Source organism: Drosophila ficusphila, unplaced genomic scaffold (assembly GCF_018152265.1).
Source record: "Drosophila ficusphila isolate 14025-0441.05 unplaced genomic scaffold, ASM1815226v1 contig_412, whole genome shotgun sequence".
Taxonomy (NCBI): Eukaryota; Metazoa; Arthropoda; class Insecta; order Diptera; family Drosophilidae; genus Drosophila; species Drosophila ficusphila.
Genome location: NW_025064326.1, coordinates 6,512,227 through 6,523,071, shown reverse-complemented (window position 1 = coordinate 6,523,071; position 10,845 = coordinate 6,512,227). Strand labels below are relative to the sequence as shown.

Here is a 10,845-nt window from a genome sequence, read left to right as displayed (position 1 = left end):
ACTCAGCACTGGTAATTTTCAAAATGTTTAGTTTTTGAGCCCAATCTTTGAACTTATACAATTATGTTTTACCTAGACTTTAACATTTTTAAATACATGCAAAGCAATTTTATAACACACTTCAATCAACTATATTTATAAATATTTTAAGTATATTGTTTAGCTAACCTACACACAGGTAAAAAAATTTATTTACAACTAATACGATAGGAATCCTTGAAAACCACTTGTATCAGTTAAAGACCTGACAGGGTGCCACATCCTCGATTTCCTCTCCGTCCAGGGCTTTAATTTGGCACTGGCATAGAAACTGCACGATCTTCCGCTCGGCATTTGCCCGCTCCAAAGGACTCAGGCCGTCCAGCAGCATCTGAGCCTTGGCCAGTAAGCTATTTGCCGGCGTCGTACTCCGATGTTCCCGCTCCTGTTCCTGCTGCTCGTGCTGGATTTGGGCTTGTAGCTCCCGCGATTGTTGCAGCACGGTCTCCATGTTGGCTATCACGGTGGTTAAAAGTTTGTCGGACGTTGCGGCTGCTGGTGTGGAGTCCTCAGCTACAGCTGACAACTCCTCCACGACTGGATTAGCTCGGTCAATGGTGTGGATAACCTCTTCACTCATGGCAGGCGTAGTGGTGGTCACCTGAAGTTGCTGCGGTGGATCCAAATCCTGCGACGGCGTTGCCGCGCTGAAAATAAAGCCATAGGGGGTTGTCTGCTCTGCCTCCGATAGGATTTCAATCTCTTCATCGTAGGCCAACTCCAGTTCATCCTCCAGTTCGTCATTATCCGTACTGTAGGGATAGTCAGCGCCCCAGATTTGCTCGCCACTGGCAACGACTATACCCTCCTGTTGCTTCCCAGAATTTCCGGCGGGATTACCCGACTTGGGTGGCCGTCCCCGACGTTTAATGTTCTCCAGAACCAGGGGAACACCCTTGCGAAAGTGGCGACCCAGGAAGAGGAGCTCATTAAAGTACCGCCATGTGATCGGCGTTGCCTGGTTGATCTGCTGACTGCGGTATTCCCGGGCGAAGCGATCGCGGAGCTTCTTCCAGCGGTTGTAGCACAGTTCCTCTGGGAACAAACATGGTATTAAAAAATGAAGGTTAAGATGGGAAACTCAAACTCACCCGATACGTTCAGATTCTCGGAGATCTCTCGCCAGGCTTCGTTTTTGGCAGCCAGGTTTTTGGAGACTCTTATTTTGTGGCGGTCATAGAGCACTGGGTGCATTTTGACCAGCTCTATGAGTTGCTCGCTCAGCAAGTCATCCTGGCAGTCGTCCTCCTCCTCTTCCTTCCGCCGTTTCTCCTGATCCATGTCCACTTTTGGCCGCTTCTTTCGTTCCCTTGGCTCAAAGCGCATCCCGTCGAGACTTTCGTTCCTGGCCAAACCCTGTTTGTAGTGATCCTTGAGGAAGAGCAGACGCGGGAACATGTCCCAGTAGGTGGGCTCATCGGGTCGCTCCTGAAAGCGACGGAATTCTTTGCCGAAACGATCGCGAATGCTCTTCCAGCGCGTGATGCATGCTCTTTCGGAGGCTCCCAACTTCTGGGATATGGCCTTCCAGGCCGCATCCTTCTGTGCCGCATTCTTAACACTCCGTGCACTGTCCTTGTCGTACAGGATTGGGTGGTTCTCAATCAGTTTGATCAGCTCGACGTCGTCCATTGATTTTATAAACTATTTGTTATTATTTATTTTCAACGGTCTGGCAGCCCTGCAGGAGGTATTGCAGCTTAAATAACAGGGATGGGGAATGAATTTTAAAAAGAAACCTTAAAACATTTTATTTTTGCCTCTACAAATCCATACTGAAGCCTGTTTGGACCTACGCTAAATAGCTTTTGGAAACTGTTAGCAACTCAAATATTGAGATACTTCAGCGTTACCAATCAAAAACTGTGCGAGAAATTGACAATGCTTCTTTTTACGTATCATCTAATGCAAATATTTACAGATATCTTAATATTCCAACCATAATGGAAGAAATAAATAAAACCATGAAGATAACAGTTTAACAGTAAAAAGACTGAAAAGATACTACATTCTCGATCTCCACGATAGATAATTGAAAGAAACTGTTAAGATGCTATCTTTAAATCAGAGATCAATGGAAAACTGTTTTTCTATCTATTTAAAATTTATAATACAATTAACTTATTTCAAAAGACAAATTTTATATAAAATTGTATATATTATAATTTGAAAGAACATCTAAATTTTGTACACGTTTTAATTAAATTTTAAATATTTAAATATTTTTAGGTTTCCCTAGCGTGCCATCGATATTTGCCAAGACATTCCGATTGTGCCATCGATGTTTTTGCACCATCTCCAACGACCTGGCAACGCTGTCTGCAAAGAAAATACGGCAGCGTGCTCCCTTTTTTCCACCCACGTTTTGTTATAATTTAATAAGTATTACGGTCTGAGACCGATTTTTCTCTGCAAGCGCACTGCAGAAAAGTTCATGAGATTGTTATTTAAAGGTGGGAAAACAAGGGAAAGCAAATTTTAATGCAACTGCTTGTGCGGATGTGTGCGTGAGCATTGGAATTTGCCTCTGTGTACGGTGCGTGCGTGTGGCTGTGTGACGGACCAAAAAAGCCGACATCAGCGCCCATTTTTTGTTGTTGATTCATTAATACGCCTGACATGCGCCAGTATTGGTGAGTTGGAGCATCGCCCCGTCTCACTTGCACCCAGCGGCGGCAGTCAAAGAAGAAACAGTTGGCGCAGAAAGAGCGCAGGGAGCGGCAGAAGAAGAAGCAGCAGCAACGGCAGCGGCAAAAGTCAACGTCATAAAATTTGTCATCGCATTTGGCACAAGTAACAGTTAATAATTAGCCGCCATGATCCTGCTGGAAATCAATAATCGGATTATCGAGGAGACATTGCTGGTCAAATACCGTAATGCCCAAGCCGGGTAAGTTGTAACTTTCCAGTCCCCAACTTCCATTTCCACCATTTTTTTTTGTTGGTTTATCTTCTGCATTCCCTACTGTTATCACCAGTCGGCTTTGTTATCAGTTTCGTCGCCACCTCCCGCTCGCACTCACACTCCTTAGGGGACCAAATTCGGGTGTAGTTCCAGCCTTGGAACACTCATCGCTGCAGCTCTCTCCCTCCCACACACGTACTCAAGTACAGTGTACCCCCCTTCCCGCAGACAGCTCGTTTGTTAATTCATTACATCTCGTTTATCGCATCATTGGTGCATTATGCCTATAAAACTGACTCATCGAGCATTAAAGTCAATAGAATTGAAATGTTTAGATAAATCAAAAGTAACTTTTCAACAAACCTCATCTGGAATTTCTATTATAAATAACTTTGCAGTTTCAAAACCAATAACACTGAGATTATTGACCACCTAGTGTGTCAAGGAAATCAAGCTACGCTAGTGTGTGCTTGATAAAAACAATAATACACTTGAATTTTCAAAACTCACACACTTACTCAGACTTTTATAATATACCCCAAAATTTAAACCAGAGCCAAAGTGGCATATTTCGAAAATCTTTATATTTGTGTCTCAAATGCTCTAAGACCAATTGCTTTAGACGAACGGCATCCTGAATAATCTATCATGTTATTACAGATGACTTGTGTTCGTGTACATGAGCCCTAAGCTGATTTCTTTGGAGACAAAGTTTACATGCTAAGGATCCTAATCCTTTTCGTGTCTACAATGCTCCCATACTAATTTAAACGTTTAAATCATCTTGGATATTATGATATATCCTTAGATAAATACATTCGTACACAATTAAATACTACTGATGTATAACATGGAGTAAAAGTGGCATGTTTTAAAATTAACATTTAATCTGTGTCTCTAATGCTCCAAAAGTAACTAAAAAGACGAACGGCATCCTGAATAATTATTTATATTATAGCAGATGACTTGTGTTCGTATACAGTACCTCACAATAGGTATTTTAAAACATGGTTTTTTAGGAGACAAAGTTTACATGTTGAAGATATTTGTTCTTTTTCGTGTCTACAATGCTCCAAAAGTAATTGTATGTGCAAATCAACCTGGTTAATCTGTTATGTTACCGAGGTTGATTTAATTCAAGCACAAAAACTCGTTATTATGGTCCAGGAGTTAAAGTGGCATGTTTCAAATTAGTCGATTGATCTGTGTCTCTAATGCTCCAATATCAACTAGACAGACGAACGGCATCCTGTTTAATCAATCATATTAAAACAGATGACTTGTGTTCGTGTACAATACCTTAGCTACGAACACTCCTCCCAGGAGATAAAGTTTACATGTTAATGTCGTTAAAATCGTTTTCGTGTCTACAATGCTCCAAGAATAATTGTTCGAGAGAATCATCCAGGGAACTCCAAATTATTTCTTTGGATTATTTTATTCGAGCACAGAATTTATATAATATACTAGCAGACCCGGCCACGCGTTGCTGTAGCTAAAGTTATTGTTATATTACATTGAAGTATACAATTTAAGAAGAACGGTAGGTAAGGTAGATAGTCTTAAGTCTCTAATATTTATTATTTTAAACTATAAATATTTTCAATTTAAATTTAATTTAGCACTAATCGGTGTACAATATTTCTGGTTAACCTGTCTTTAGCTAACACAAATAGATTTGACGGTTTTCCAACACGTGAACATGCAACATATAGTTGCCCATGAAAAAGCACGGACGGATTAGATTTTTCCGCGGCATTTTAATTTATTATTATAATTATGTGACAATACCTACATGTATATTTTTTATTTCTATAGAATTTTGAATAATGAAGCACAGATAACTAAAAAGCAGGAATGATTTCACTGTATTATCGTCCCTATAATTTGAATTTGATTTACACTTCGGTCTACGTACGTGGTTGGCTATGCTAACACCAAAAATTAAAAAAGTAGAAATAATTGAATTTCACTCTATTTCGTTTACTACAAAATAAATTTAATTTATACCTTAACCTCTATAACACGTGGTAATCAGGCTATTGTCGGTTTACCATAGCAGCAGGGTTGCCAACTCTACGTCTTTTTACGTAGATCTACGTACTTCAAGCCTTTCTTGCAAACCTACGAACTTCAGTCCCAGAATCTACGTATTTTCTATCAAAATTGTTCATAGCAGTGCCATCTATTGTTTACTTACTCAATCTAATCGAAAAGTATCGACATCTATTAGATTCTTTTGGAGTTACCAGATAATTGTGATTTTCAATTAATTATAAACAAATAATTAGCAATAAAATAAAATTGCGACTTTAATTAAAGATCTAAGCTATCCTATCTCTCAAGTTGGACCAGACTGCTCATGGTATGCCAATTTAATTTAACATCGGTTAAGTAGTTTAGGAGTCCATCGCGGACAAACATCGTGACATGAGATTTATATATATAAGATACTGTGGAGTCAAAGTGGCATTTTTCTGAAATTACATCCGATTCGTGTCTCAAATGCTCCAATAGCAACTAGATAGACGAACGGCATCCTGTTTAATCAATCATATTAAAACAGATGACTTGTGTTCGTGTACAATGGCCAAAGAGGCTCCAATAAATACCTCCGCTCACAATCATAATATGAATAATCCATTGGAGTCAAAGTGGCATACTTTAAAATTTTGATTTAATCTGTGTCTCAAATGCTCCAATATCAACTAGATAGACGAACGGCATCCTGTTTAATCAATTATATTAAAACAGATGACTTGTGTTCGTGTACAAAAGCCCAAACAATGTTTTGTTTTTCAGGAGACAAAGTTTACATGTTAAAAGCGTTAAATTCTTTTTCCGTGTCTACAACGCTCCAACAATAAATGCTCGCTATAATCATCAGAATAATTCTTAAAATAATTATTAGGATGATTTTTTGTGCACAATGTTGCCTCTATATATATATATAATATACATTCTGTGGAGTCAAAGTGGCATTCTTTGGAAATCTTATCCAACCTGTGTCTCAAATACTCCAAAATCAATTAGATAGACGAACGGCATCCTGGATAATTAATTATATTATAACAGATGACTTGTGTTCGTGTACAATTGAACAGAAATTATTAGTTAATTGGGAGCTATATTATGGCATATTTTAGAGACTTTCCCTAATTTGTGTGTGAGTTTCTCCCCAAATTAATTAATTAATAAATTAACTGTAACTAACAGGCAAACCGAAGTCTGTTTGATTTTACAAAATTTAAGCGGATAAACCGAGTTGGCATACACGTATTTGCAAATCGCAAAGAACTTTGAAAATATTTTGTTGATTTTTTTTAAAGATAAAGTATAAACAGGTTTGGGCGATAAGATATAATGGGTTGGTGGAAGCATGACTAATAAACAATCGAACTCATCCGTTTCTTTTGCATTTTTTTGCAGGCTAAAGCCAGAATCGATAGACATACGAATAGCAGACTTTGACGGCGTGCTTTATCACATTTCCAATGTGAACGGCGATAAAACAAAAGTTCGGGTAAGTTTTTATGCAATTTAAATTGAGAATCTTGCTCTTATTAAATTTGTGTTGCCTTCGTGTCTTCCGAAACAGATCAGCATTTCGCTGAAGTTCTACAAACAGCTGCAAGAGCATGGAGCCGATGAGTTGCTGAAGCGTGAATATGGCAGTCTGCTTACCGACACGGAAGAAGGTCTGTTCGTGCTTGTTTGGCTTTTAGAGACGTTAATTAAATTTTCTCCACTGCAGGCTACAATGTTTCTGTACTTATCAATCTGGAGGAGATTCCCGAGGACTGTGAGCAAATTGCAAAGAAAATCGGTCTGCTGAAGCGCAACTGTTTTGCCTCCGTTTTTGAGAAGTACTTCGACTACCAGGAGCAGGGTGAAGAGGGCCAAAAGCGGGCCGTAATTAACTACCGCAACGATGAGACTTTGTATGTTATATTATTAAATTTTGGAGTTACCATGGGGTTAACGAACTCTTTTCGTTTCGCAGGTATGTGGAGGCCAAGCCCGATCGTGTTACCGTCGTTTTCAGCACCATTTTCCGGGACGAGGACGACGTCATCATCGGCAAAGTATTCATGCAGGAATTGAGGGAAGGACGACGTGCCTCGCACACAGCGCCGCAAGTGCTCTTCTCGCACCGCGAACCGCCTCTGGAATTGGCCAACACGGACGCCAGGGTGGGCGACAACATCGGCTATGTCACATTCGGTAGGTTGGAGCCATAACCGGCATTAATTGCACCCTATAGTAGGCAGGAATCAAAAGTAGGTAACCAGATATTCTGGAGCCAAAGTTTACATGTTGAAGCATGTCTTTTTCGTGTCTACAATGCTCCAAAATTAAGTGCTTCGTTAAAATCATCTTGGACGTTTAATTATACTTTCAAAGATAAATACATTCGTGCACAATTATGCATCGATGGTTCTTCTGGAGTCAAAGTGGCATGCTTTAAAATATTATTTTGATTTGTGTCTCAAATGCTCCAACATCAACTAAAAAGACGAACGGCATCCTGAATAATTATTTATATTATAGCAGATGACTTGTGTTCGTATACAAACTAAATTTATTATTCCAAATTTAATTGAGATGTGGAGACAAAGTGGCATATTTTTGGTGAATTCTCTAAGTTTGTGTCTCAAATTCTCCAATAGAAACCAGCAAGACGAACGGCATCCTGAGTAATAACTTGTATTACAACAGACGACTTGTGTTCGTGTACAATTATAACATATTTTATTAAAATGTCTATTTTATCAATGTAACGCTATAACTATATGATTTTTTTACATTTTCAGTGCTTTTCCCTCGCCACACCAACAAAGAAACAAGGGACAATACCATTAACCTAATTCACATGTTCCGAGATTACTTGCACTACCACATTAAGGTGAGAGTTCTCATACGAATTGAATACGGCACATACTTATCGCTCCATATTTTTACAGTGTTCAAAGGCCTACATACACTCTCGCATGCGAGCAAAAACCTCGGATTTCCTCAAGGTGCTAAACCGTGCCAGGCCCGAGCCGAAAAACACGGAGAAGAAAACTATAACGTTAGTATTGTATTTCCACAATACTTTTCCATTCACTAACTTTATTATTTTTCCAGGGGGAGAACTTTCAAACGCATCGAATGATGTGTGCAGTATATTTAGTTGTTTTTATATAAATATAAAAAATAAATTGTGTATTAAAATGCAAAATCCAAACATAATTTCGGCCAAGCAATGGAAGATCCAACAAAAACTTAACAAGATAACAGAACAAAGTATTCCAAACAGAACCTTAAGGCTAATTGTAAGCTCAGCAAGATAATGAACAAAGAATTAATAGTTACGCGTTAATAATTGAATTGTGTGTGTTTTGTGTCGAGTCAGCGTCAAAGTCCGTGTCTCCGCCAGTTTGTTACAGTCAGCAGAACCGCATTTTAAACCAATAAACCCTAAACTTAAGTGCAAAATGAGAACTAAAACTACCATGTCAAAGCGAGCGACACGACTAAGGGATGCCACCAACTTGTTAAATAGTCGCAATGGAGGATACATCCCCGCAATTAGCCTATATGTGTAGAGAACGCATTTAAAAACGTACTGCAAATATTAACAAACCTTTGATACATCAATCGGAATTAATAAAAACGAGAAAATCAAATTGCAATATAAAATATACAAGCCATTCTTTTACTCTTTAGATTTAAGTTACTGAATATTTATTAACTTTTATTGCGTATATTAAGGCATATATATTAGGTAACTAACAATTCGCTTAGGGATATAGACCCCACTGCACAATACTATAACAGTTATGTATATAACACTTTTTCACGGAGGCACTTATATCTTAAACTTAACATTCTGCTTCTCGTTCATGCTTTCTATGCTGGCTTGAAAATTCAGATAATCGCTCTGGATGCGGGCACAAACTGGAAGTAAAGATTAGATAAACCAAGTTATAACTACGAAAAAACTTGGGTGTGATAACTCCGACTTGTGCTACTTACATTGGCAGTGGTTTTGGGATAGATAGTTTGCTGCTTAAGTACTTCCGATAGTTTGTACAGTGTGCGGGTGAATTTACAGAGCTCTTAGGGATCATCGTACTGTTCCAATTTGATATAAGCAAGTGCTGTGATAGAGAAGCGGCGGGACGAGATGGATAGAGAGTGAGTAATATGCCAAACACTGGGAAAAAGTCAGGAAATCAGCAATTGTTTGTAAATAAAGAAAAGAAAATTTCATAATCTGTCAGTCGAAGAAATCTGTTTAAAAGAACTTACGGACGATAGGGTTGTTTAATATTGGATCTATAAAAAATCATAATATCTGAAAAATTATTTAAAATTTAACTAATAGCTTTGTTTAATAAAAACAGAAAATATCTATAAATACCTAATTGGGGTAGCATAAAAATAAGTTTACATATTTTCCCAATCTTCTAGTTTTAGAAAACTGTTTTATATTCAAGACACTAGATCCTATTCCTCACTTGAGATAGCCCTTATTCCGAAGTGTGGCATTAACTAGCGTGCAACAAGAGGAGCCAGCTGGAGGAGTCGTTTATCATTTTGTATATACAAATGCGTGAGCTCGTGTGGGAGGGAAATGGATGGGAGGGAGGAGCACCAGACAGGAAAAGGGCTTGGCTCGCATTAGGGTGACAACGAAACTGGGACAGTTGGTACACAGGACCTTTACGCTGTGTATATGCATATGTACGATGGTAATGAGATGGCGGAGCTATTTTCCTCACCCTTCTGAAGGTCCATGTCGTCCATTTCGGAGTTCTTGATCTGCTGGAGCTTCTCGCGGAATTTCTTCGTAATCTGTTTGCGCTGGTAGTCCGCCTCAATTTCCTGTTTGGTTCGCGGAATCCGGAATCGAATGCAGCAGCAGACCATTATCACTGTACGGATTATCAAGTATCATTTTAGGTTCTCAACAATGCCCATGATTGCTCACTTATCAGCATAAGAATACCGAGCACGGCTGCTATAATATGCCACACTCTGAATCCTGCAATGGCGTCCTTTTCCAGCCACACTTCACGTGGGTCAATATCGAAGATGTCCGTATCGTCATCCATTTTAAGGCTGATTTATGAGCTTTTCCAGGTGCAGGAACCGCCGAGTTGCTCCAGAAATACGTCTGGCCGCCTTGCCAATCCAGTTCCGACTGCCGACCCAAGAACTGGTCCGAACTGGCCTGGCCACCGAGTAAGTTGGTAGGGAAGGCACTCCCTCTATGGAAAAGCATTATACGCGGGGTGTAGCCAACGGTGGCAAAATGGCTAACTTGTAAAATAACAAACAAAGAAGACATCCCAGCCCGTCGACAAATGAAAGCTGGAACTTGGAAAGGTAATGATAGATATTTTAGGTGATGCAGGGAAGGATTTATACCTCAAGGGAACCTACCAAGAATATTAATTTTAATAACTGAATATCGTCTTGCTTGCCAGTTTTAATATTTATTAAATTTAATTTATGAGATTCAATTAAGCTCAAAAAGATACTTACAGAAATATTGTTTTCCAAAATGTAATGATTTTTATAAATATTTTTTTTTAATTGATTTTTTTAATAATTTGGTTAGTATAACTTTAATACTACTCACTTAGCAATCCGTCCCTGATTCATTGCGAATATGAATGGGAAAATGACAACAAACTCGACTCGAATCCAAGAAACTAGGTGCGGCACCGCGTGCCACAGGATAAAGACCCACTCGCTTTACATACCGAAAGGATCTGGGCGATCCACAGTGGGCGATTTTGTCTCGCTAGCGGCATTTAATTCAAATTTCAACTTTCAAAAAGCGATGATTTTTTTCACAATTCGATAATAGATACTTTGATTAGATTTATCCAAGCATTTTAAAAGCT

At 38.9% G+C, this 10,845-nt stretch overlaps 3 protein-coding genes across 4 annotated transcripts; 1 reads left to right on the top strand and 2 right to left on the bottom strand.

Annotated features, from left to right (window-relative positions):
- Window positions 1-125: 125 nt before the first annotated feature.
- Window positions 126-1,719, bottom strand: LOC108098385. The gene is made up of 2 exons (XM_017201253.2): window positions 1,131-1,719; window positions 126-1,074 (listed from the first exon to the last, which is right to left on the bottom strand). Exons 1-2 carry the CDS (start codon window positions 1,669-1,671, stop codon window positions 233-235), a joined length of 1,383 nt encoding a protein of 460 aa, XP_017056742.1. The 5' UTR covers window positions 1,672-1,719; the 3' UTR covers window positions 126-232.
- Window positions 1,720-2,342: 623 nt separating this feature from the next.
- On the top strand, window positions 2,343-8,629 carry LOC108091271 (actin-related protein 2/3 complex subunit 2). Its single transcript, XM_043207957.1, has 8 exons — window positions 2,343-2,929; window positions 6,374-6,467; window positions 6,543-6,642; window positions 6,699-6,885; window positions 6,948-7,168; window positions 7,759-7,850; window positions 7,909-8,018; window positions 8,075-8,629. Exons 1-8 carry the CDS (start codon window positions 2,856-2,858, stop codon window positions 8,100-8,102), a joined length of 906 nt encoding a protein of 301 aa, XP_043063892.1. The 5' UTR covers window positions 2,343-2,855; the 3' UTR covers window positions 8,103-8,629.
- Window positions 8,630-8,719: 90 nt separating this feature from the next.
- On the bottom strand, window positions 8,720-10,118 carry LOC108091262 (transmembrane inner ear expressed protein). Of its 2 annotated transcripts, XR_001771382.1 has the most exons (4): window positions 9,924-10,118; window positions 9,715-9,867; window positions 8,966-9,090; window positions 8,805-8,887 (listed from the first exon to the last, which is right to left on the bottom strand). XR_001771382.1 is itself a non-coding variant. In XM_017190375.1 (3 exons), exons 1-3 carry the CDS (start codon window positions 10,045-10,047, stop codon window positions 8,799-8,801), a joined length of 366 nt encoding a protein of 121 aa, XP_017045864.1. In that variant the 5' UTR covers window positions 10,048-10,118; the 3' UTR covers window positions 8,720-8,798. The 2 variants fall into 2 exon arrangements, 1 of the variants encoding a protein (XP_017045864.1); XM_017190375.1 differs by lacking the exon at window positions 8,966-9,090 and having other exon boundaries at window positions 8,720-8,887.
- Between the last annotated feature and the right edge of the window lie 727 nt (window positions 10,119-10,845).

Excerpts from the sequence above, each read along its gene's own strand:
- LOC108098385 (XM_017201253.2), bottom strand. The coding sequence starts at position 1,671 with ATGGACGACGTCGAGCTGATCAAACTGATTGAGAACCACCCAATCCTG. Across the intron at positions 1,075-1,130 it reads CGAGAATCTGAACGTATCGG|AGGAACTGTGCTACAACCGC; the intron begins GTGAGTTTGAGT and ends GTTTGTTCCCAG.
- LOC108091271 (XM_043207957.1), top strand. The coding sequence starts at position 2,856 with ATGATCCTGCTGGAAATCAATAATCGGATTATCGAGGAGACATTGCTG. Across the intron at positions 6,886-6,947 it reads TACCGCAACGATGAGACTTT|GTATGTGGAGGCCAAGCCCG; the intron begins GTATGTTATATT and ends TTCGTTTCGCAG. Across the intron at positions 7,851-7,908 it reads ACTTGCACTACCACATTAAG|TGTTCAAAGGCCTACATACA; the intron begins GTGAGAGTTCTC and ends ATATTTTTACAG.
- LOC108091262 (XM_017190375.1), bottom strand. The coding sequence starts at position 10,047 with ATGGATGACGATACGGACATCTTCGATATTGACCCACGTGAAGTGTGG. Across the intron at positions 9,868-9,923 it reads CGGTATTCTTATGCTGATAA|TGATAATGGTCTGCTGCTGC; the intron begins GTGAGCAATCAT and ends TAATCCGTACAG. Across the intron at positions 8,888-9,714 it reads CGACATGGACCTTCAGAAGG|TTTGTGCCCGCATCCAGAGC; the intron begins GTGAGGAAAATA and ends CTTTACTTCCAG.